Genomic DNA, 27742 nt, shown 5'->3' with positions numbered 1-27742 from the left:
TTGCATCAATCGGATTCAAACGTTATTTAGCACTTCTGAGTCCTTGTCAAATGGACAAAGACCCAGCACGTATATAGTTTGTAGTAGTAGTATTCCTAATTCTACCAATCCATAGGACGGGGGATCGAACCCCGGTTCGAGTGACTTTAATGTTTCGTTCATGTTTAGAGTTTCAAAAATTCATATTTCCTGATCTTTCTCGTTTGGAGCAGATGGGAATCGAACCCAGGATCATTCGCTTACAAAGCGAACACCGTAACCAGAGAGTCACGGCTGCTCCATATTTCCAATTGGAAGTTTCTCACCCGAAAAGCAGCATCATCCGTCAAACCGGCAGCGATTACATTCACTATTTCGTCACGAATCCGGCAACTTCTCGAGCCGCCTGCATTTTGAGCCGCTCAGAAATGGAGCCGCCAATCTCAGCAAACGTTGCCTACTCCCGCCCTTTTCACTCACTACTCAACTCCTTCAACATTTTCCTCAGCAATTTTCACAACTTTACAACAATACAAACTTGGAAAATCCACCCATTTTCTCTTGAAGGCCACCTCCTGTATCGGCAGAAATTTCTGACCAAAATGTAACAAATGGATTCAAAAAACTCCGTTCGGTGACCGAGATTTCTCCTCAAAGTGTCACTTCTTCACAACACCCAAATCACATGAAAACCTGCAAAAATCCGTCTGAATTCTTGTACTACTCAAAACACTACACTACCGAAAGAACTTCTCACGGAACTGTCCCGCCGGAAAGTCTAAAAATCGCGAACCGTAAAACGTTACGATGAAAAATTCGAAACGAAGAGAAATCAAAAAACGCGGAGCACAAATTCTTGTCAACCAACCGCGACCAAGGATTGCTGCGATCCTCTTGCTTCCTTCTAAAACTCAGTTTAAAATGTTAGTTTTCCGACACCATTATCTTTATTAAATTTTTTGCCTTTATCGCCATAATCTATGCACTTTTATTCATATCATTTCAGATTTCTCTTGCCAGGATCAACCAAACTCCTTCACAGGTGGAAACCAATGGAGTTTGACCGGATACCGTTAGTGAGGGTGACTATGGGTCACACCTCTCGTTATTTCTTAATAACAAAAACAATTTAAATATCATCGCAAATGTTTTATTGTAGAATTGATAACAAGCCTTACCCGACAAACTTCGTTCTGCCTTTTTTTCGTTTGTTGACGTTTTTTGATTGTTTGCTTATTCAGCATTCTGTGATCAAAATATGATTTTACGTAACTTTCTCCATACAATATGCCGATGCTCCGGAATCGGTACCAGAGTGGCCAAAGTGTGAATTAGTTAGCGTACGAAACTTCCTTGGGCTTATACGAACCCTACGCAACAAAATGTACCCCGATCCGACGCTTCGTATTGAACTGATTCGCGTTCGAACAAAACCGTCGAAATTTTATATATATACTTTGTTGAGAAAGTCTGATTTGATACACCCAAAGTTAAAGAAAGAGGGGATAGTCCTCACGAAAATAAACGTGAGGAAAGTGCTATATTGCGAGAGTATAGTCCTCTCGCGTGTTCATTCGTTCATTGGAACAGTTCATCCTATTGAGTGGCTTATATGGACAAATGACCGCCACTTAGTCACCGAACCATTGTGGCTCATACGGCAAAGGCACGGTTCAATATGTCGAAGGTCTTGGGTTCGAGTCTCGGTACCGGTACTTTTTTTTTGATAGATGAACTTTTTTGGAAAATGAACCATGAGCAAAGTACTCTCGGTAATTTCGGGATTTATCCTCTCCGTCTGCAGACAGTACCATTTTACTACCGAATCGTGCTCTTTATCCTCTCGTATGCCGATGCCCAGTTCTGGGTGTAGTAGCATAACTTAACACAATGCAATGATCAGTCACAGTTTGGCTCAACATCATTAAATTATTATTTTTTCTCAGTTCCTATGGGTACAATCAAAAGTATTGGATATATTTTAAGGTTTGAATTTTTCAACTTGACTAGTTTTAGTTAACCAGACAAAGTCCAATCCTCTAATCATATCCTCTGAACGGTATCAACTTCCATCCCGGGAACTTTCAGTTTCATTACGTAGCGAGTCAGATTTTACGAGCCCCCTCCCCCCTCCACCCATCCTCTAGAGCCGTATATTTTTGCACACAGTCAGATGTGGTGTCGGCTTGTTGTCTGTGGTGCTGGTGTGTTAGTACGAGTTCTACGGCTCTGATGGCATTTGTTTAGCCTAACCGGAAGCATCGGGTGCCTTCCTGGATATGGCAAGTTTATGTGCGTACGTACCACCACTAAACCGACCGTCTCGAATGGCCGCCCGAGGTGGAGAGCGAGCAGCACATACTCGGCAATAGCGAAGTAGAGGGTTATGTACGTATGTACACGTGCAGGATCAACGTGTGTAGGACGTGCAAATGTGTGAAAAATTGAGGCATTCACGGCATTTCACAAATTAACCATCAACTCACATGAGAGCTCCGCTTCGTTTAATTAAGGCAGAGATAATCGATAAATCACTAAACCGACGCTAGATTGAATTTAATTAAAACAATTATTGTCCTGGAATAACGTTTAAATTAAATATTTATTCACACGACACATGAGTGTGTTGCGTATGAATGGTGTGTGGGATGCGTGTATAAATTGGGGACAATTGAATTTGCCATCGATTCTCGATGCTTGAATGTTAAACAAATCTATTTCCAAACCGCGCGAATTTGTTAAAGTATCGTAAATGAATGACAAACAAATCGCAATTCAGTGTCCGCATCGTATCAGAAGTTGACAAGTTTCAAAAGTTGTACGTGTAATTCAACTCCACCATTTCAAGCAAACTAATTGAGTTGCAGGCCCTCACCAAGTTTATGCTTTATGGTCAATTATTCACCATTTTCCCACACACCACAATCGAGAATGGATGTGCAGTTGGCAGCGGCGTTGGCGACGACGGGTTCCTTCTTCGGCCGGAGTAATATGATACTGTATTTTGTTACAATCTGATGAAGATCATAACATACACACGGAGTGACTGAGTGTCAACCCGGGGGTAAATCAATAGGAAACACAGTCTGTCGGCTGTCATCGTGGTGGCGGATGGGACAATTAACGTGGCACCCTTTGGACTAGGGGTACCGAGGTTTTTGTGTGCAGAGTGTTTATCTTGGCGTGCAAAGTGTCACTCAAATTCTTTCTGACCGGTTCTTATGGAAAGTTGTACCACTCACTATATTTTTTTAAGGAAAAATACGACCAATTACACAGCTAAAAAAGTAGTAATCCAGCTGCGTGTAAAAGGCCTGGGTGTAATATAAATATTGCATTATTTTATGTAATTTTATGTGATTTTACACCCTGAAATATGTAGCCCATCAGTATGGGAAACCTACATGACCGAAATGTCGAGCTCATATATGCATTTATCCTTACAGCTTTTCATCGGTCTGATGGCCGAGTGGGCTAAGGCGCCAGCCCTTACTGTTGGTGCTGGGTTTGAATCCCGTCGGTTGCAACTTTTTTTTTGTGTTTGCAAAAATTGTAAATCCAGTGTGTAATATTAAGTGTTTATTTTGACGAAGGTGATGTGCATGCTTTTGCATGCGATTTTACCATCGGATTTTTTGCTGTGTAGATATAAAATCTCTTTTGGGTAAACCGGGACAGTGATTGCTTGTATGTATTTACATTTCAACTTTAAAAAGCGATAATTTTAGATTATGATCCTTGTTTGGATCTTACTAATTTCAACATACTCAGTTTAAGTGACCTTTTTTTTGCTTTAAACAATGTTTCATTCTCCATCTGCATTGTTAAAGGTTAAGTCACGAATAAAAAACGCAGTTCAACGAGCTTAATACAACAAACAGCCAAAAATTTATCAAATTGATGCTGAAAAATATTTTTCAGTACTGCTATTTTTGGCCATAAAAAAATAGAATGATTCGTCATCCGAGAATGACAGTAATAATTACAATTATCGTTAGCAGTTACAGTGTGTAAAAAAATATATTTACACCCCTTGGGCACTATGCACATATTGTGATGAAACATCTAAATAATTTAATGTTGACAGAAACCTAGTACTACGTTTAGTTCAGAAACTCATGCCAGACATTTTGCGACAAAAAGCTCATGAAAAGATGATTTCTATAAAAAGTTGTATGACAAATACTATTACGAAAATAAAAAAAAGGTGCAAAAAAAGTTTGTACACCTTTCGAAAAATTAACATAAATAATGTTATTTGTTGACAAATCACCATAAATCCAGTCTCCTAACTCCCAATAGGCATCCTTGACAGATTAAAAAATAATTTGGACTGAATATAAAGTTTACTAACTACTTAGTATAAAAGTTTATATAACCTGGAAATTCTATATAAAACTTATCTAAACTTGATTTGCAAACTTTTAATTCAACTAAATGTCAATATATTACCATAGAATTGCTAAATAAACATTTTGGAGTGGGTATAACACCGTTTTGGGGGTATTAGTATCGATAGAATAGATTTTTCGTTGGAATTTCGTACCAACCCGTCGTCGTCGGAAAATCCGCCGGCATCTGAACCGGTCCACAATTCACAAGTCAACCTATGTGACATCAGAAAGGGTATAAAATTTCCGATCTTTTGATACCATTCATCCAGGTTTTCTATAAAACCCACGTTTTTAAATACCTAAGCAAAAATGTTGTTATGGTTTCGTTTGAGCAACCTGCCAAAAATATATGGAATTTCGTAATTTTTGTTCTCGTGGATCAAACTTAATTTTTGCCCAGGCAGGCAGGCAGGCGAGCAAGCTCGTGAGAGAGTTTGAACCTGAGAGAGAGCACGTTCGTGAACGAATTGTTAATAAACATCGTTGTTAGGTAGCCCCTTACAGCTGGCCGCGCAAAAAGGGTCAGTTTTGAGCGCTAATAACTTCGCGGGAAAAAATTCTAAAAATATGGTGTCTTCGGGAAAGTTGTTCTAAATTTAATGAAGGTTCTACATTTGAGAAATGGTAAGAATCGGATAACTATGGCGCCTTCCATAGGTAAAAAAGTAAAACAGTTGCTTTTCTCCACACATTTTGACGATTTTTCCCATACAAACTTTAAGCGATTGGAGGGAGGGGTTCTCGTGGTCAGAATGAGCTCAAATTTGGAATTTAGCCTAGTGATGGGTCAATCTTTGATTTCAGGGGGTAGCCCCAAAAAAGTCCGGATTTGGACCACCCTAATGTGCATGCTTTTGCATGCGATTTTACCTTCGGATTTTTCTCTGAGTGGCCACTTCCGGGTAACCTGGAACCGGTTCCCGAGTACCCGATGACCGGCCAATTTGATTTTCAACACTCCAGAGTGGTTCTGGCAATCGTGTATTGTGTGTTTTAGTAAGTTTAATGGATCAATTACAACTATCTTGAGAGTATTAGTATCACATATACGTGAAAAACAGTAAAATATGAACTTTTCGGATATTCCGGATTTCCGGAACCGGTAGGTCACCTGGCCGTGATATTAATATTTGTGGTCAAAGAACAGGTCTATACCTGTCGAATGCAACCCGGGGCATCCTGGTTGGTTGAAATTTGCCGGAGATACAGGTCGTCAAAGTTGGAGTCTCAAAAAGGCCTTTTTCGGTTGTTTTCGATTCCCGGTGGCCACGGTGACCAAATCCGGATTTCCAGATCGGTTTCAGAAAGGGGACGTTCTAAGCTTTAATTTGTGACCAAAAGAACCGGAATTGGTGAAAACCGGATTTTTGCCGATTTTTTTATGTTTGGGGTCGAAAAGGACCCCTATACCTTTAAAGTAACTTTTTTATGGACGCTCCCCTAGGGATCGTCCGAGGTTTATTTGTTTTGTGAAATGTGTATTTTTTATACTATAAATTTAATGTCAGAAAATTTCAAGGCTCTAGCATGAATATAGCAAAATTTATGGCAAATTTAATTTTGGAAAAGGCAGAAAAGGACCCCAATACCGTAGGAAGTTTAAGACTCTACACATGCTCGACACGGCCGCGTTGCGACCGTAGTTGGTCAATGCGCGTGGAATTCTAATGAATTTGTGAGATCTGATCGTACGGCGTTGAATGTAGAAATTGACTTGCTCAAGAATCTCAGGTCAATCAATTGAAGACTTCAACAAATCAGAAACGAAGATTGCTTTAGCTACGTCACGACGAACAGATAGAAGGTCAAGACCGAGAGAATTGCAGCGATCTGTGGAGCTAGGTGGATTTAGTGGGTCCACTAGGGGGATGTGGCTATATAGTGAACTTCCGTTGAACCTTTTCAATTCGCTCGATACCGTTTGGGTAGAACGGAGCCCAGACCACCGAACAATATTCTAGTGTCGAGCGAACCAGTGAGCAATAAAGTGCCTTCAAACACGAAACTTGACGTTATTTTTGATATTAGGTAATCAAAAATGGCGGGTAAAATCAAGGGGGAAAACAATATTTTTTTCAAAAAAGTTCAAATTTTCAATCGAAATTTAAATGCAATCAAACTAAATCAATTTAAAATGCAATTCCCTGCGTTTAGAATCATTTTTAGCTTGTTAGGGTAAGTTAAAAAATCCTTTGATTTTTGGAAGTTGGAATTTGTTCTCGTTAAACCTTACATATTTTGAAAACTAATGATTGCTACGCAAATGAACTTGTATACAATGAATTTTTACACAGTTTTTTGATACAAATGTTGAAACTACGGTTTGTTATTATAATTTATATACACTTTTATTCCCTTCCCTCCCCTTGACTCAGAAAGAACTCATGGAGCAACCTATTATGATGGTTAAATGAAATTCTGGCTGGCAGACATTTTCTTCTTATCCATCCATATAACAAAGCGCTTTTCCTCAAACCACAAAATACTCGAAAAACAATATCTCTATACCTCGCTCCGCCATAATGAGCATGGCATCTGCATTACCCAATCCAATTATTTAATCAGCAAAAGTACCAATAGGACTACGGTGTGTCAGGAGCCGAGGAAATACAATGAGGGGGTAAAACCAAAGTATTTCGCCCGCAGAATAAATCCCTACTTGGTGCTTGCCGATTGAAATCAAAAAAAAAGTTAGCGCGTGGATTGAAGGAGGGAACAACGATTGGGGACCAGAACATAGCTTGTATTCATGGCTTAAACGAACGGTACCATAGAAACAGCAAGCATAAAAAGACGACGCCACACCACACGACGGAGCACGGCGTCGCGATGGTGGGTAAAAGGTAAATTTGGAAAATAAAGGAAAAACGGGAATAATATCATTAAAAATACATCCTCTCTAGGGAGCACTTCGCTGAGCAAATCTTTTCATCAATTCAATTTCCAATTATGCAATTTTCCATTACTGAGTCGGGCAATACAAATGAACACACCCATATATAACTGCTTGAACAACAAATACAAGCGAGCTAGGGGCTGAAGGCAAACTGCGCAGGGTTATTTTTATGTACGGTTGTGTTTCTTGTTGTTTAGCTTAACTTGATTCTAAAATATATTTGATTGTATGCTTTATATTTAAAACAGTAAAAATAAAAGTTGACTTAGCACAGACAAATACAAAAAAACATCATCACAAGAAACGCAGTTCTTAATTAGTCAACTGAGTGTTTAGATTGTGTTGTCACGAATACATATTTTAAACCTACAAGCACAAACGACACCTGACTTTAGTCCGCACGTACATCAAGCAATGAAGGACAGTGTTGCGATCCTCATGCGCTCACGCGCTCGTGAGCGCTCATTTTTCGCTCATTCGTGAGGAGGAGCGCTGCGCGAGCTAGCTCACGTTTGCCCGCGCTCACGTTTGCTCCGATTTTATCAGCTCGCGTTTGCCCCACGCTCGCGCTCGCGCTCATTTTTCGCTCACGGAGCGCTCACGATGGAAGTATCGCGAATCTTTTTACGTTTTTCAGAAAGTTTTTGTTTTTCAATCCTAGTTAGATTATTTGTTTAGGGCGCAGCATGCCAGTGGAAACATCACTTTGGAACATTTTTTTATATATTAATTGGAATAGCTTATTTTCATTAACTATATTTTAGAATAATACATTGAATTTGCCAGGGCCAAATCATATTGGAGACCTACAGTCAGAGTTGAAAATATAAATATTTTTGAATTAATCGGCCTCATCTTAATAATAATTAAGGTAAGCAGAGACAATTGCTGGGGGAGGGCATGAGCGCGTAAACAAAAAGGACTGAAAAACTTAGAAAAACTTGCAAAACAATGAATCAATTTAAGAAGATTTATGCTGTGGTAAGTTCGATTCGATGTTATGTACTTGGTTGATTAAAATATAGCATTAAACTGTTTTATGCACCTAAACAGTTTGTTGCGAGCTACCTTTCCGGCATTCGGGTCAGAATGAGCAACCATTAATAAAAAAAGTCATTCCGTTTAATAAATCGTTCAGTGCTTGGAAACGGCTGATCATTTTTTAAATTTAATCTTTCTCATTCTAGAAAATAGGGTAAAACTGTTGAAACAGTTCTTTTTTTACAAAAAAAAACCCTCCAAATTTGAATGAAATAATATAAATTGTCATTGTTTTGTTTTACCACATAAAGGGTAGCTCCTCTTTCCCCAAGTAAATTATATTTAACACTTCCGCTACCAAGCGTCTGAAAATATTCATTTACAGATTCAATAAATAATGTCCATACTCTAAAATGTTCCGAATATGAGGGATGATTATAACTTTTATAAAGCTTACTGTTGTTTTTTTAAAAGGTCCAATAAAACATTTTTTTTTTAATTTTTGTTGTTTTTAAAACCGCCTTGAGTCAAAACTGCGGATTTTAAAAACATAATTTGTCAATTAGTGCATCTGTTCACGTCAATGATTTTTTACATTAAGAATGAGTTAGCTCTTTGTTAGCTCACTCAAGAGTGAATCATTCTGCCCCTTGGCTAATTCTGAATTTAAAATAGAACTTATATCTCGGTTCACCCACTAAATCCATTTCATTGCTTACTTTTGTTTGTTTGACCACTTTCTTGTTTGTTTTTGCTGCCTGTGCTGAGATAGTTCTAGAAACTTCGTTTCAAACAGGCAGATGCTTCAACAGGGAAAAACAACTACCTACTTTGGCTCACCAGCTCTCGTGAGCGCAAAACGCTCCGGTGAGCGTGAGCGAGCACGAGCTACCTGATAAAAACTCACGCTCCAGCTGGCTCATTCGCAACCCTGATGAAGGATGACAGATTCACAACAGTAGTACCGTCATCTGGGTTGAATTTAAAAAGAGGAGGTTTCTCTACATTCGCTATGCGGTTATGCGTGTCATATTAAAATTGAAACTTATTGAGAAATTCCATTCAACCTTTATAATTTTAGGTAATTATTAATAATCATTAAAATTTGTATGCTACGAACTTTCCCTTTTTACACTTTTAGATCAAACGTGTGTGTGAGCGCCTTGTCAAAGGAGTATAATACTAAAAAAGGACCCTAATGGTTCGATAACAATCATCAAAGAATATCAAACTATCGATGTTTTATTGTATGGAAAGTTACTCAATGCAGTCCAGTCAGGAAATATTTTACCAGAGCTGGTTCTACCAGAATCCTGTTGGAATGGTGAAACATTTCTGATGGAATATTAATTTTAAATTTTCAATGTTCATTTTAAATTTTCGTGATTTTTTGTAGCTTTGCAGGAGTAATTTTTTGAGTGTTTTGTTCTTCATAATTAAAAAAGCAGACATTTTTTAAAAAAAATTAACATAAGGGGTTTTCTCGTAACCATCACGAGTTTTGTTATCGCGATTCTAAATAAAATAGTCGTTACACTCAGAACTGGGCATTGGCATACGAGAAGATAAAGAGCACGGTTTGGTAGCAAAGAGGTACTGTAAACGAGGATAAGTAGCGAAATGGCCGAGAGTATTATCCTCGTGGGGTTCATTTCCCTTTAAAAAAATGTTTCACCATCGAGAATCGAAACCAAGATTCGAACTTATTGAATCTGGCATCTGCCATATCGGCCGCCATAGTTCGATGTCTAAGTGACGGTCATTTGTCCATATAAGCCACTCAATTGGATGAACTGTTTCAATGAACAAATAATCACGATTTGTTGGTGTTGTAAACGCGAGAGTACTTTCCTCTCACTTCAATTCGGAAGGACTATCCGCTCGGTCTTTAACTGTGGGTGTACATAAAAGTAAATTTTACACCCAATTTCCAAAATTACCCTTTAGAACAAAGTTTCACACAAATCCGAGAGGGGCCGGGGCAACTGTTGTGTGAATGACCCAAAATATGGCGGAATTTGAAGAACTTTATCGTAATTCGTAATGACATGCAACAATTTTGGAAGTGGAGATTTTTTCAAAACAGTTTAAAAAAAATATATAAAAAGGTTGAATTTACTGGAGATCATTTTAGCCAAAAACGTACATCAAATTGAGGAACGACAGTTTCCATCAAAGTTTTCTTAAGATGTCTTCTACATAAAGCTTTAAACAAAATGTCATAGGGAAGAACTTGGGAAATTGCAAAATTACGTAAAAAATAAGTTTATCCAAGCTCACTCCCAGACCCAATGTCACCCTTTGACGATAATTTGGAAACAAATATTCATGTTACAAAACTAATATTAAGGCAGCAAAAAATATATTTTTCTGAAACATAACGAAGGTTCTATTCCGTTCCCCAGAATTCCACTCCCCAGAAATATTTAGGACCTTGAAAATCATGTTATGTTTCCCATTTGGCATAATGCCCTTTAGCATAACGCCGTTTGGCATTTCGCTTTAAAGAAGACATCGGGATAACTGCTGAAACTAATTCATTTTTTCCATTCTTTAAGAAGGAAAAACTCTCTTTACTAGGGATAATTGCTAAATAAAAAAATAGCTTGTGTCAGCATGCTGCAGTTATCACAAGTCAAAAGTTTTGTCCGTTCTTTAAAGAAGGCAAAATTCAACTTTAAAGGGATATTTCATCTTTTGTCCGCATTTATGACAGTCAAGAGAGTTTACCTTCTTTAAAGAAGGGAAAATTCAAATTTATCAAAATATCAAAATTTTCATACTAGCCTATAGTTTGCGTATGGTCAAAAGAATCGTTTTCCCATCATTACATAAAAATTTTTTTTTATGAAAATTCAGAACTGAAAGGGTTGAAAAAAAAACTCAACTTTAAAGGGAAAATTCTGTTTTTGTCGGCATTTATCACAAGTCAATAGAGTTTTCATTTCTTTAAAGAAGGGAACATTCAACTTTTGTCAGCAGTTATCACAATATAGGCGAAATCTAACCACTTCAAATTTTAGAACTGATCACTTTAAAAAAAAAAGTACATTCATAATAAAAAAAAACTTTTCTGTGGAATGGGTCATTCTGGGGAATGAATTTCTGGAGAATGGACCATTCTTGGGAGTGGGATTCTGGGGATAGTTAATAAACTTAGTTTATTGTGAGTTTATCGTTTGAAATATTGAAGGTAACCTAACTTATGGTCAGTTTGCTGTACAGGGCGCTAAGTCGAACGTATTCGAATTCACTTGCAGCGCAAACTTTTATCTATGATTGATACATGGCGTAATCTGCAAACTATAGAATAATTTATCGTTGAAAGAATTTAAAAAAAAAGTTCTGTAAAATATCTATTTCTTAAGCCATTAAATTCAAATCAATTTTAAATTTGCAGTAAAAAATAACACAGAACTTGAATGGATTATGAGAATTAGCAACTGTTCATCTTTAACCAAGCGCCCCACTCTCAAATTTCATTTATAGAACAACAAAGTGTAACGTGTTATGTAGACTTTCACCGACGAAGTTTATTATGATTTGCTCGGGTCACGCCTTGTTGGTACTCCAAAGTAAGGCCGATGCAAATATTTTTTAAAATTTTTGTTAAATGTTTGTCCCTCGGCTCTGGCCTGTATCGAATGGGGGGATGGGGCAAAAAAATATGTATAAAAATTCAAATAACAAACCATAGTCTCAATATTAAGTGTTTTAAATGCATTTTACACTGTTTTGCAATCAGGCCATTGCAAATATTTTTCTAAGTTTTTGTCGCCCCTTATTCAAAGTCGGCTTGAATAAACAGAAGAGCAACAAAATATTTTTTCGAAAGACTTCAAAATTTTAATGAAAATGAAAGTTTAATCAACTGAAAACTAGTTAAAATAATCCCCGAACAAACCCCAAGCCTGACAATACATTAATCGCAATTTTGAATCCCTCATCCAGGACCCCTTTGTGTTCTATTGTTCACTGCGTGAACACCGATTGGTTTCACCCCGGCCGTGCGACATCCGGCCCGGTGAACCATCCGTACGAACCGTCAGCGTCTTGCTGTACAGTGTTCGGCCGCCTTTACCGGTACAACCGCGAACCCTAACCCCGGACTGTTCCGACGGAGTCCTCGGATACCGTCGAAGCCTGTTGCACGTCACCAAGCACAGGAAGGGCGCGGACGGCAGGCGAGGGTCCTTGAAGGCTGCAGCCGAAGCGTCGGAGGGTCCATCCGACTGACGTAGAAGCCACCCCCTTGGCAGAGCGCCGGAGAAGCGTCGACGACAGAGCGGCGAAAACGGGGGCCTGAACGCGTGCACCGGAAGTGCGAAAAGAGGAAAAGGACTCGTGAGGTAGGAGTAGTTATAAGAAAGTGGGACGGGACGTGTGAGCCAGTGGAAGTTTGGAAAGGGATTCCCGGAATAAATCGTCGACTGTGCACGAAATAAAAGTAGTTTCCCTTAGGTAAATGCAGTGTTTTCTTGGCTTTTTGAGTAATTTCGAGCGTCACGCCGACCCTGGGTATTTTAAGGCAGAGTCCCATTGGTTTGGTACGCCCTGACACCGGAAGCACATCTCTTCAAGGTTAGTTCACTTCGAGTATTTACTGGGAGTAAACACCAGTTGTTATAAAACATTTTGGGAAAATTTTCTGAATTTTCAAAAAATCAAATGATTTTTAAATCAATTTAAACATGCTAAAACTGATTCTAAACGAAGGGGAATGCATTTTAGATTGAATTCAGCTGATTGTACTTAAATTTCCATTTTTAAATTTTTGGAAAAAAATATTTTTTTCCCACTAATTTTTCGGCCTAACTTTGAAGGGAGGGGGGACAAAAACATTTAATAACATTTGTACCAGCCTAAGTATATAAAAGTGATTTCAAAAAGCCAAGCATTTGTTTTATTTGTATTTATTGATTTAGGTGGTCTTTCCAAACAAATTGACAATCCGTGATTTCTCAGCTCAAAAATAAATAAGTAAAAGTAAATCTTTCCCTGTTCCTGAGGGGAACACCCGTGAAGAGTATCGGAGCCGGCATTTAAAATGCGGGTTCTGTGACAGTGTATTAATCAACTTAATGTTAACATGTTGAGGTTAATGTTAACATTCCATAGGTTGTCTTCCTAAGGTGTCTTGATAAGGTCCAGTTTGTGATGATACAATACCTTCCCTTTACTAAGCAAGCGAATCACGAAGGGAAAAGATCACCAGTTGTGTTGGTCCGAGCCGGGATTTGAACCCCGATCTACCGCTTACGAGGCGGAAGCGTTTCCAAAAAATAAATAAGAACCTATGGAATTGTTTGGTCCTCTACGATTAGTGATAGTGATTTTTAAGAATCTTAAATTGTTTATAATGTGATAATTTAATTCTTCTGCTACTGTAATGCCCATGTTCGTATAAATGCCCCCATATGCAAACACAGCAAGCTGAGAAAAACACGTAGTGGTAAGTTGTCGCCAAAAAAGTGAAAACTGATTTCCTCCTGATTTCTAAGACAAAGTACTGGATGTTGCAGGCATTTCAGAAAGAACACATGATTTTGAACCAAACTGCATTAATGAAACGCATTTATGCGATCAGCGGCAGTTTATACCAGCTTATAAAGTGTTGTGTTTATCCATACAGGCACACAGCTATTTGTCTTAGGGGAGTGGCCGTGGCTGACTGGTCACGGTGTTCGCTATGTAAGCGAATGGTTCTGGGTTCGATACCCACCTGCTCCCAACGAGAAAGTTTAGAACACAGAAATTAGAAATGAATGAATATGAACGAAAAATCAAAGTCCCTCGAGGCGGGGTTCAAACCCCCGTCCTTTGGGTTGGTAAGCAAAAATGCTAACCACTAGACCATGACGACGACTTGGTGAACTTGGACTGGAATACTGTAGCAGAGAGCGAGTTGTGGCGCTATAACCACGGCAAATAGTGTCCTGGGCATTCGTGGAAATACAATGTGTCATCCCAAAGGCTCCCGGAGTACCAAACCTTCTTTGCACGGTGCTCCCAACGAATACAGCCAAATCTCGGAGCATATGGTGATGTGTCCCCACGCTACTTCCTCCCCTGTCGATTCAGAATTGTGTTGTTGTTCGAACACTCAATGTTCAAACTCAACCCAATCATCTCTGAGATACGGCTTTACGCAGGAGGCTTGGCCGCTTTAACACTTGTAATGTTTCAACGCATTCCGATGCAATGGCGCACTACAAATGTTAATAAATGACCAGAAGAGTGCTAGGCGTCATCTAACCTAAGGCACTCTTAAGGATCCCTTCGAAATATTGGCTGCGCTAGGATCTGATTAGATTAGATTAGATTAGACACGCACACAACTTTTTTTCTTATTTGCAGGTATTAATAACATCCTTTAAAAAAATATTTCTAATTCAGCATTCACGCATTCATGCAATTAAAAAAATTTTCAAAGAGTATGAATAACAACAATTTCTCAATATTTTGAGTAAGTATTTCCACGTGTGATGCCATAATTTTAATTTGAGTGATACGTCATAGCTCATTTCCAGCTGAAAAGGTTTCTTGAATGCATTTCAACCCCGCAAATACAAGGGCGGGACCACGTTTTCCATGGTAACATTTGAATCACAGTCAGGCGACTGTTAACAATAGACGCAGCAGCCATCTTTGAACTTTGCGGTTTCACTCACAAAAATCCACACTTGCAGTCATGCATTGTTTAGAGGCGAACGATCGCAAAAAGGTGAGTTTTTCCGTTATGTAGGTGGAGAGGGAGAAAAAAAAGAAAACCAAGGGTTGCTATGATACACGCCAATTCGCTTCACTCACATTCATAATCATACAACACCGCTGCAACCAATAATCATTTGCAGCCGTCATAGAAAAGAAAAAGCCTACTACGTTTCCCATTGCGGAATATTAAGAAATATATGCAGAATCTGTCTATGTCACGGTTATTGTATGGAATGAAATTTTCATATATCATACATAACATACATACACGCCTGTACAATTTCTGCAAACACACATACATATGAAAAGTCACAGAGTCCGGATGTAGAAATATGCTGAGTGAGCAATGCTCTTTATTATCCAATCTAGCGTAAGTCCAATGATGAAGGCTGGTAATCACAAAATTCTTAATTATGATGGCAATTCCCCAGTACACATAAGCTGCACACAGATAGATTTGTGTATATGTATGGAATGTAAGAAAGAAACAACAAAAGTGGCATACACGCATATGGGGGGTCGTCAAATGTTCTCAGTCCATCAGTCAACCCTTTCTCACTCCCTCTCAGTCGTTTGCGTATTTGCTGTCTCGGATTTGACTGCGGTTGCATTGGAGAAGGGGCCATTCAGGCCGAATCCGCTGAACAAAACCACTCCATGGTGCTCATTAATGTTAGCCCCTTGCATGGACGGTGATGATGGTGCTTCATCCATCATGGCCTGCTGCTGTAGTTTGGCCTGCATTGAACGAATCTAAATTTTCTAATAAGATTATTACTCAGAAGAGTTGATAATTCAAAATCTAACGTGGTTTTTGACAACTAATATAATACAATAATTCTGGAGTTATTTTTTAAAAAGTCGAAACGAAACTATTGGCACTACGCCCCCCGGGGCATGGCCTTCCTCTAACGTGGGATTTCTGCTCCAGCGCCTCTGACGAGACAGGAGAAACCGGGACCGACGTTTTACTTCACCATCCGATAGAAGCTCAGTGGATAAGGCGGGAATCGAACCCGCGTCTCATAGCATCATCGGGATCGGCAGCCGAAGCCGCTACCCCTGCGCCACGAGACCCACCTTTTTTTTAAAAAAAGTCCTATAAACCAAATTTTTATTTTTTGCTTTTTGGGTGTTTTTGAATACCCCTGACTCAAGGCGGTTCTAAAAACACCCAAAAAGCAAAAATTGAAAATTTGGTTTATAGGACCTTTTCAAAAAAAACTCCAGAATTGTATTTTCCAAAGAGCAAACAATATATAATTATAAAAGGACCATCCATAAACCACATGGAAACTTAAGGGGAGGGGGGGGGGGGGAGGTGATTGTCCACGCTTCATACAAAAACTATTTGTTTTGTATGGAAATTGTCCACGAGGAGGGAAGGAGGGGGGGTAGGTCCCGTGGTTTATGGATGGTCCCATATTAACTTCGTCCATTGAGTCAAGTGAAAAAAATACATTTAATAAGGGGAGAATCGTCAAAATATGTGGAAACTTTTGGGGCATTTGAACCTCTCTCCCTCTCGCATTGGCCACACAAAAATCACGGCCAACTATAACATAGAAATCTATTTGAATAAATTTTTGTTTACATTGTATAGCAAAAAAAACCTGTACGGTGGTACGATGTTTTAATCATCTCAACTCAAGTTAAACTTTTTAGTAATTATTTTAAAAACATCTTTATAGTTGTCTTTCAAAAGGTCCTATAAACATAGGGAATCCCATAGCTTAGGCCGTTGCAATTATTTTTTGAATTTTTTGGAAAAAAATATTTTACTGCCCCCTGATTTTTTGAACCAATTTTGAAAGAGGGGGTGGCGACATAAAGTTTGAAAAATATTTGCAACGACCTTATAAGACATATTTAAAAAAGAAAACTCCATGTAGGTTTATACCTAGTAAGCATAAACTGTTTAATGTTTGATAAGGCCGTAGTAAATATATTTAAAGTCAATGACGCCCAAAAGTTTTACAGCACTGTAATAGGTACTGAAAAGTTGACATTTTACTTAAAATTCCATTCAAAGGGTGTTCCCGGAAATGCAAAAAGTTGTGTATGCAACTAGCTGCAAAATCTGTTTTTTTAGGACCGTCGTTTTTCTGAACAACTCGTTCAGAACTTTTTGCAACTTGTCACATAAACTACTATTTAATTATTTTTTATTGCAATTATGTTCTAAAAATACATACTTTCTCTGTCATTCTAAAGTGACGAAATTTCATCACAAAAAAAATATTAGTGCTGAAAAGTTGACTTATGTAAGACTCGTACATCATTATTTTACAACTTGTTTGTTAGTTTTTTTTGTGTTCTGGCTTTAACTTTAACATCGATAACCATTTATTTTTTACCTATGAAAATGTAACAAAATGTGTCGATTTTGTGGGTGTTTCAGGGCATGATTCTCTTGGTATACTGAGCTCGAATCTCAATCACAGACAACAGAGTCTCATTGATTGCGTTAAAGCTGACGCTCCGACTTTGAACTCCGGCTTGAATCATTTCAGCTATATCCGCGCAAAATTGACACATTATGTTTCATCCTACAATTTTATCAATGGATCAGTATCATATCCGTTATAGCCATCCAGTAAATAAAACCATTTGGCAAAAATATACATTTAAAAATATGATTCATGAAAACGCCAGAAATAGCCAAACTCAAATAATTAAATAATTGGAAACCATCCATAAACTACTTAAACAATTCGAGGGCGGGGATAATAAAATCAGAAAAAGAACCTCACAAAAAATTGTTTTGTGCTCGATTTTTTTTACTTTGGTAGTTCGAAAACAGGCGTAAAACTGTTGGAATAGAATGTTTGTTTTTATAAATTCATTGATATTTTGCAATTTTGTGACAGTAGCTTAGCTTTATAAATGTGAAAAGCACTTTGTGATACTTTTTTGTTCAATTTTTTGAAATTTAGGCTTGAGCCTTATGCTTATATTCTAAATTGGACGGGTTTTCAAAAAAAATACACTGTAGGAAAAAATGATTGAATTTTTAATTCTAATGTAAAATTAGAAGGTGCGTTGTCCAGATTTTCTTCGTTCACATTTTTTTTGTGAAAATAGTCTGAGATGTTACAAAAAGCCTCACGAATATGCAGGATGATTTGTCTCTCCTAAAAAATACAAAAAAAATTAAACCGGTTCTTAAGTGGTCTAAACGTCATTTTTTTCAAAAGCCGATTACGGGAATCGATTTTTGGACAATTTTACTTAAAAGTTTTATGGGACCATCCATAAATCACGTGGACACTTTAGGAGGGGGAGGGTATGAAGATTGTAAACGCTCCATACAAAAAAGATTTTTTTGTATGGACAATTGTAAACGAGGGGGAGGGGGTTCAAGATTTCCAAAAAAGTGTCCACGTAGTTTATGGATGGTTCCTAACGAGTTTAACCATTGTCCTAAGTCCAATCGATAGAGCGGCTTTAAAAATAAAATGTTGAAAAATAGAGGGTTTGTCCATTTTATATGACAGATTTGATTTTATATGACAAACTTGATTTTTCAAAAAATCAATAATCAAATTAACGTCATGATTCGAATTCCCGGACGCTTCGAAACCCGGACACTTCAACTTGTTTTATCAATTATTTGGATACAAGTTCGCATTATGAATGTCAAAACTGTGTTATTTGATGAATTCTAACATAAACATTCATTTAAAGTTTGTTTGAATGCTGTAAATAATGCAAAAACAATAAAATAAAATAAAAGTATAAGTTTACCAAAAATGCGAAACATTTCAACGGAAATATTTCATAGGCGTCCGAAGCACCGGGAAGGCAAAGCAGAAATTTATGTTTTTGATTTTCTTAAATTCCAGCCATTTTTTATATAAACTATCGATTGTTTTGATGTTAACAGCATATTTGAGACCTAAAGAATGCCATTCACTAACATTTAAGTCCAAATTTGTGCGATTCATAAGCAAAATCGAGTGTCCGGAATTCGAAGCAAAAGTGTCCGGAATTCGAATCAGCTTTTATCAGTGTCCGGGATTCGAAGCACAACAAGTCATTTTAAGTTACAAATTGTGATGAAAAATTGTTAGAAAAGACATATTTTGCGTGCATTTTCTTGAAACTGACTGTTTATACTACATCCTGATGATATTTCTACATTTCCAACTTATTACATGATTGTTTTGCCAGCTTTAACAAAAATAATATGGTACTAAGTGTTTCGAATCATGACGTTATTCGCTCTACAGCATTGCCTTGGCGTTCTCGATTGCGAGATTCCTACTTAAACCGGGGCCAACATTTACTTCCCCTTCCGACGGAAGGCGTGATCAGGCAAATCTCGTCTCGCAAAATGATATGGAATCGAACCCAGGCCGACTGGGTGAGAGGCAACCACACCTATAAGTATACCCGTACACCACGGGTCCCGGCTGACTGATTTTTCGCAATGTAAACAATAACAAAAACGTTTTGTTTGGTTGACCATTCCGTGCATTGTCCCGAAGTATGGTTAAATTTGGGTGTTAGATATAAATGTAGTAGGGCATGTACGAGTGTCAAACGGGTTCTGACCTGAAATCCTTTGGCCAATTGTCGCACTTCAGCCATTTACAGGGTCTGCCAAGATAGCACGACAAGATTGAAACTTCTTTCATATGAAGAGTAGGGTGCCCAGAAAAAATGACCCCCTGCTCCACAAGCGGAAAACGGTTTTTAGCGTTATTTTAAGCATCTGTGTAAATTTTGAGCGAAATTGGTTGAGATTAACCCATTGATACTCGAGCCTAAAGTTGGTGAAAAAAATGTTTCTCATACAAAAATGACTTTTTTAAATCGCAAATAACTTTTCAAGGTCAAGTTTTACTGCTTTGGTATGTTCTACAAGGTTGTAGAGCATTACATTTTCAAAGAGAATCTGACTTTTGGGAATATTTGGATGGAAGTAGCGCATCGTGGAGACCAAACCGTAAGAATGTTGGGTTTTCCATACATTTTTTTTCAATTTTTCCCATGCAAACTCACCTTTGAGTATCAATGGGTAAATATTGACCGATTTTGCTCATATTTGGCCCAGAGTCTTAAAATAGCTCCAGGAACAATATTCAGCTTGTGGAGTGAGGTTTTGAGAAAAAGTCACATATTCTGGGCACCCTAATGAAGAGTGATAACAATCCATGGAGTATTTTCGGTCACAAAGGTGAGGCATTACGGGCTGCACAAAATGTCGTTCTTAAATCAATTTTGACCATACTTGGAGATCATGTAACTGACGAGGGTTACTTGCTCCATGCGGGTCTTGCAGGTCTTGAACCTGCGATGTACTCGGAGAAAATGCCCCACAGCTCAGCCGAACTGTAGAGCACCTCCCCGGCTTCCTCCTCCATGGCTCCACCGTCTCGGGAGCCACTGCTTCCTTGCTGCTTTCTGCGGGTCTAGGGCGATCTTTTGATTTTCCGTCCGGAACTGCGCCCGGCAGCGGAGGGAACTGCGTCCGGCAGCAAAGGGAGCTCCGGATCTGCCAGGCTCTGCTTCTCTGCCTTCCGTACCGGCGGTTTTGGTTTCGACGGCTGCTGTCGCCGCTGGATGAAATCCGCACGCTTGGGGCAACTGTGGTTCGTGGCTTCGTGGGCTGATTCTGGAGACATCGGATTGTTTGCCGATGCGCCAGCTCTAGGTACAACGAATCCGTGTGTTCTCTTCGGGAAAAGTATTCTCCAGACCATTCCCCTTAGGCCTGACTATACCAGAAGTTGGCGCGTGATTTTCCCAGACCTGTTGTAGGAGCTTTTGAACAAAAAGTTTCAATTTCCTATAGTAATTCCCAAGTAAACTTTAACCCTGATGCGCGCAGCCAGTTTACAACCAAATGCGCTGATATTTGGCATGGAAGTCCCTATGAGCATGCCCTACAAGGGGAACCATACTAAAACTTGATCGGAGAACTTTTCGGAAAACGTACCCACCCTAATAAATATTCCTTTTTGCCTTCCTCACTTTACTGAGGAAAGGCTATAAAATCACTCGAAAAATGAACTTCTCAATACGAGCTCCTAGACCCACCTTCACGTATACATATCCACTCAGATTCAAAAACTGTTTGGATGTGGATGTGTGCATCGAAATATTCTTACTCAATTATCTCAGCACTGGCAGAACCGATTTGGACCGTTTTGGTTTCATTTGATTCATCTTGGGGTCCCATAAGTCCCTGTTAAAAAATATAAAGTTTATTAAGGTACTTCAAAAGTTATGCTAAAAAAGCATTTTGAAGATCCGGAAGATCGTAAAAAGGGTGGTTTTTGTAAGAAAACCCCGTTATGTTATACATTTTTAGAAAGGTATTCAAAAGACCTTTCCAACGAGTCCAAAACATCCCAAAGATCTGATAATCCTATCAAATGTTTTTAGCACTAAAGTGATATTTATACATTTTTTTAGGCCGGATCCCGGATATTTTAATGAAAACGTAGTCCGGATCTATCATGCGACCCATCGTTGGGTAGGTAATCAAAAGACCTTTCAAATGGGTCCAAAACTTCGAAGATCTGATAACCCTATCAAAAGTTATGAAGACTTAAGTGTTATTCATACACTTTTTTGAGGCCGGATCTCAGATATTTTGATAAAAAGATTAACGGATCCATCAAGCGACCCATCGTAAGATGTGTAATCAAAAGACCTTTCCGTTGAGCCTGAAAGATTAAAGATTTGATAACCCTAACAAAAGTATATTAATGTGAGGAAGGCATCAACCACCTTAAGGTGGATAAAGTAACGTTTTTTAGGGGAAGCCATTGCATCTTTTCGTCATCTTCCGTCGTCTTCATTGCCGCCGTTGTCGACTCCATGTCTGGCGAATTATTCTACTCGCTTGGCCGGCAGTAATAAAAGTATAAGGAAAGCAAAACTCAATTTGTACAATCTCATTATACCTACTCGAGGAACGGATTCGGCACTCGGTGTACGATATTCAACGGCAAGCGGCTCTTATGTATCGACGAAGTCTGCTAGCGACGATGGTCGTCGTTGTTACATAGAGTACAAGCACAGAGAGGGAGAGAGAGAGCGTGGAAGAGAGTTCCTTTGCCTCCATCACAGGGCAAGAGAGGTTGGGGTTAGCCTTAACGGCTAACCCTCATTGCGCATGAGTCAACTTTTCGGAAGGGGAAAATCTGCGAGTTTGCTATACACGATTCGACAGAGAAGGCATGTATTGCCATCTGTATACAGGGCGATTTTTGAACGTCACACTGGATCTAATTTGCGTCTAACTGAGCTGGAAATTGCTACCTAATAGAAGGCACTCGGGGTAATTTGATAATGATGAGTAATCTGTTGTAAATATATTCACAGACGCACGAACACACACATTCACAAACACTCCCAAGTGCAAATGTACATAGAAAAGTGCTGAAATGTCTCTTTTGGTCCACTTTTTACGATCGATTCTGCTCGATTGTATGGAATGAGACGTTTCTATATTACAGTGCTAACTTTTCGTTTATGCATCGTAAACGGAACCGGAAATATGGGCCGTTTAAAGTGAATGAAACACTTCCACCAGATAAAATCGATTACGTTACAAAGAAACAAAATTAAACTCGTGAAGCTGCGGTTAAAGCTTAGCTACCATCATAGCATGGCATTTTGTTCGAGTAATAAAATATGGAGATTTCAACACCGACGGAACAAGAAAACCAAGCATATTACATCTTGGCATGCGGATTCTACTGATTATATCTTTTGGAAATTTGCGTAGCCTTAAATGTCATTTTAGAAAGTTAGAAATACCTTCTTTTCTATAATGCTTTAACACTTTAATGGAATGTAGTAGGGGAACAGCATCTTATTTCAGCGTTCCTCTTATGTTGCCTTATCAGCACATTGACATTCAATTAAAAATCATAAAAATCGTTTTCAACTGAAATCGAGTGATAAATTGCTCAATAAGAAGTGAGCAAGCAAGTTTCTATCAAAAGTTTTGCAAAGTTAGCTGTTCAAATAGTGAAAATCAGCAAATTGGATGGAGTTAGGAGCGAGTGCTTTACCTGCTAAACATACGAAAATTCCTCTCCTTCCTCTAGATTTTTTTAGAAGGTAACTTTTTTCTTTGTTTAAACGTATTGTAACGTTTCGAACATCATTGAAAGTGATATTTGCATAAGACAAACATCATTTCTTTTTTCTCTGATTTTTTATTTGGTTAAAATTTTCGATTATTTGCCGATATTTTTTTACCTACACGAGAACGGTTAAATCCCCTGCCTACTGAGAATTGTAACGACTCGATCAGTAGAATGAAATCGAGCTGACAAACACCGATCGGGTCGTTACATTTCTCAGTGGGTGACAACTTCGAGTGACTGAAGTTTTTGTTTTGAAAAGGTCCAATAAACCATATTTTCAGTTTTTGCTTTTTGGGTGTTTTTTAATACCCCTGACTCAAGGCGGTTTCAAAAACACCCAAAAAGCAAAAACTTGAAATTTGGTTAATTGGACCTTTTCAAAAAAAAAAACTCCAGATGTGAACTTGGATCGAGGAGTCAGTGGATGTATGAAATTTCTAGTCAGACACTAAATTAAGCAATAAAACATGGTAAAATAAATATTGTGTTTTTTTTTTGTTATTCTACTTTAGTAGGAACACATTTTGCATGGATTATTTCCTCGTCATTTTACGATCAGCTAAACTGCATTTGGTAACTATGGGACCATTCATAAACCACGTGGACAATTGTCCATACAAAAAAAATCTTTTTTGTATGGAGCATGGACAATCGCCATACCCCCCCCCCCCCCCTAAAGTGTCCACGTGGTTTATGGATGGTCCCTATACAACGTTCGTTTGCTGTCCAGTTATCTAACAAGTAATGTAAGTTACATATCATGTATTTACAGAGGGGATTCACTAATTTAAGAGGAACTGCATTCGAAATAGCGAATCCGGGTCCTAAAGCCCTTCCGGTAAAAAGACGTATTGATATTTTTTTTTTATTTTAATGCAAAAAAATAACTACAAGACGACTATTTTACGATGGATTAACTATGGTCCCCATGGAACGAGCTATCAAGAATGATGATTTCTTTTGCTAAAAAGATTAAAAAAAATTAATCAAAAATTCATTTTGAATCCTTTGCGGCCGTACAAAGGGTAACTGTAAAATAAAAATAAGCTTTTTCGTTGTGAACTAATTTAAGCCTTATTTTAGGACCCAATTCTAATTGGACAGCAACCAAAAGCTTGATACCACGTACTCGGCAACCGTCGAACAATGGGCTTTAAATATTAACATAGCATTCGAATTAGCGGATATTAGAAGTAGTCTGTTTGGGGTAGGAAAATCGAAACCAAAATGTATCACGATGCGTAGAGCTAGAATAGTCAACCCAAACTAAAAAAACGAATTGACTTCTTATAATGTGGCCTTCATAAGGATGCACAGCAGCCAAGGAAGTTTTTGTCTTCTTATTCAAAAATTGACAAACTTACGGATTTAATCCTGCAACAATCTGATTGTAAAAATAGACAAACCTTGTTGTAAATAATTTTTGGGTAGTACTTTAGGGGATGAATCAAAAATTACATCGATAGTTCCCGTAGTTTTGAAGATACTAAAACGTTTGAAACAAAAATCTTAGTGTAAAAGCTCTGGTTTATGTGCACCGTTAAACTTTGCGGTTTCAGCAATTGATCCATAGGCGTGTATCTTTCTTTTTCTTCTCTTAAGGGTGAAGGTATGGCACGCACGATATGGAGTAAGCAAAATATTATAAATCGAAAACACACATTGGAGATATTTATACGTAGAAAGTTGTGTTTCATCTTCTTTATTAAGAATATGTTCGATTCAAAATATTCTATCGGTGAAAATGATGTTTTTCAGAAATAATTCCCATATAAGATACCACGGAAGGAGGCGCATGGTGGCTCAAGTAAATTTTTATAATTTGTTAATAAGCCTTATTACATATCGTGTGTCAAAATGTTTTACATTCATTTTACCTTTGATAAACATAAACTTTCAAAAACAGTATTTTTAAATATTTTTTTTTTAATTTTTATTTAGTACCAGGCGTCTCCATTAGCATTGAAAAACATTTTTTCTTATGAAGAACGCAATTTTCACCGATAGAATATTTTGAATCGAACATATTCTTGATCAGGAAGGTGAAGCACAACTTTCTACGTATAAATCTCCCATGGGTGTTTTCGATTTATAATATTTTGCTTTCTTCATACCGTGCACGGGATTGTCACCGAATACCTATATTCACACTTAGAATGTGTTGCGTCCGCCTCGGAATTCAAAACGGCGACCACTGGATTATGAGTCTAGTGCGCGGTTCGATTGATCCACAAGGGTGGGACATCAGATTTAATAAGCCTGGAAAACGACAGCTCCATAAGATTACCGTTCGACTATCAAGAGTTCAAACATCCAGAAACACTCATACCTGGTAAGCATGGGCTAGTCGCGGATCCGAATGTTGATTTCAAATGCGGGAAACCTGTGAATAGTAAACAAAACATTCTCATTGAGTTAAATTACCATACTGATCATTTATGATATAATTATGCTCCAAACTGCTCGATAATATTGTTACATGAACTTCTTTGAACAGTACGAAACAGAAAAGGGGGGAAAAAAGTTCAACTCATCACACACTTAAGCCAATAAAGCTGGTTTCGATGCTTCTTTAACCTATTGGGAACAGACGAGGATATAGACACTTTCAAATAGTTCAAATTTAGTTTGTTTAATGTGAAATGAAAAGGTAAATCAAACCAAATTAGATTCCGCAAGGAATTTGTGTTACGTAAATCATTTTCTTAACCTAAACATTCAGCCACCAAGCTAGCCTAGGTGCCTTAAAATTTGCTTCTGGCCAGTTCCCGCGCAGAGTGTCTCTGTGGCTAACAAGCTTTCTTGAAATTACACACCGCATCATCGTCATCATGATAGATATGATTCATGACTGACACTCAATCTCGATTTCATATTCCAAAGGTGAGAATCAACGTTTTAACTAAACAACCAGCAGCAGCCGATCGCGGGTCGGTGGTTAACAAAAAGGGTGCCGAGGTTTCCAAGTTGTGTATGTGTGCCTTAAAGTACCTTAAAGCGGCAGACGATCAGTTGAAAAGAAGTTGTACAAAGTAATCATTTTCAATCGATATTGATAGAATAATTGATTAATTATATGCTAATGCTACCACCGCAGCAGTTCATAAAGTACGGTGAGGCTTTTGATAGGCAGGCAGGCAGTCCGGTTGCAGAGCTGTTCTGCACGGGAGTTTTTTAGAGCTTTGATGTTTGATGTTGCCTTGCTGCCTAGCGGTTATAATTTCCGAAAGAATACGCCTACATTCCGCGTTTTTTTACGTTTTTGCTCTCTTCAGTTATGGTTGAATGTTGCTTCATCGGTTGCTGCTGCCGCTTTTCGATATGTTAATGTACTTGAAACATAACAATAGAAGTCCACCATTCCACAGTGTGGTACATTCTAAACGTTGGTATTATGAGGTAAAATAGAACGGCCAGCTTGTCAGCAATACATGCGCGGGTATTTCTTTAAATGCTAAACATGATTATTAGTAGAGTTCCGAGCGTTGCTGTAGAACGCTTCAAGTTCAAGAAGTTTTGAAATATACTTTTTTTTACTGCGGCCGACAAATCGTTCAAGACGAGGCAAACTATATTTTTTCATGAAAATGTTGCTGTGCCACTCGTTTCATTGTAAGAATTTTGACAGTTTCGATAGGCTGGACCCGGTGCCTGCAATTCCATTTATAGTTTATATGGAATTCCAATAAGATTGTAAAAGAAAAATCAGGCATCGGGTCCAAACTATTAAAACAGTATTTGTTATTGTTATAATGTGTTCAACTTTCATGTATTAATCGTTTTGATATGTTCAGTAAATTTAATTCAGGTTCGTATATCAATGCTCTAAATTTTCTATGATGAATGAATTCCACGCGGTAGGTTATCCTCATTAAGAGGGCTGAAGAAAATAATAAACGGTGGTATTTTCGCATTTCCAACTGTCATATTCCTATTGGAAATCTCTATTGAGACGGAAAGTACCTTTTTCAAGTAGACTTTCATGGTTGATACATTTTTAACTTATTGCTGATATATCTGGACATTATTATTAAATTTGTTTATAGAGTAAATAAGCTATGTTTATAAAACCACATTTTTTATCTTTTATGCAACGTAGCGAGCAAAATACGGATCTTATTGATTAATATTACAAATTTGAACCAAATCGCACGTTTGATTTTGAGATCCTATAAGCAACAAAGTGTGACATATGGGGAGTGAGGGGTAATTTTGGCTGATTTAGCGTGACATACTATATGGATGACGCCCTACTGGTGATAACACAAGTTATGGCGGCCGGTTTATCATTAGTTTATAGCCAATTGCCATTGCGTGATGATTCTTGATCGAAAAGCAAATTTCAGTAAACGATGATACCAGAAGTTTTTTTTTTTTTTTGATAATTTTAAATAATAGCTTTTTGTATAGGTTCACAATTGAACTGAGGTTTTTGCGAAGATTTTAATTTTAACCGTTTACTTTTTAAAACTAGACTTTCAGAGAAAAAATCACAAAATCCAACGAAGTACTTAATTCTTAAAGTTTTGATAGTTTTAAGATAAGTTTAAATCGGTTCCCAATGTTTTAAAGAATATTTTTAGTGAATTTAAAAAAGAAAATTTATTTTACTGTACAAATGCGAAGAAATGTGACCAACTGACATAGACCCAACCAAAGTGGTGTTT

General features: G+C 38.0%; 1 protein-coding gene across 1 annotated transcript in view; it reads right to left on the bottom strand.

Moving 5' to 3' along the window:
- Window positions 1–27742, bottom strand: part of LOC6046174 (visual system homeobox 2) — a 99406-nt gene that overhangs the window by 57505 nt on the left and 14159 nt on the right. Inside the window, exon 2 of the mRNA XM_038255565.1 lies at window positions 25405–25458. Within this exon, the coding sequence (XP_038111493.1) occupies window positions 25405–25458 (54 nt within the window). The remainder of the gene's footprint in view (window positions 1–25404; window positions 25459–27742) is intronic.

This window comes from Culex quinquefasciatus, chromosome 2, assembly GCF_015732765.1.
Source record: "Culex quinquefasciatus strain JHB chromosome 2, VPISU_Cqui_1.0_pri_paternal, whole genome shotgun sequence".
Classification (NCBI taxonomy): domain Eukaryota; kingdom Metazoa; phylum Arthropoda; class Insecta; order Diptera; family Culicidae; genus Culex; species Culex quinquefasciatus.
The sequence above is the reverse complement of the archived record's forward strand: the minus strand, read 5'-3'. Positions and strand labels throughout refer to the sequence as shown.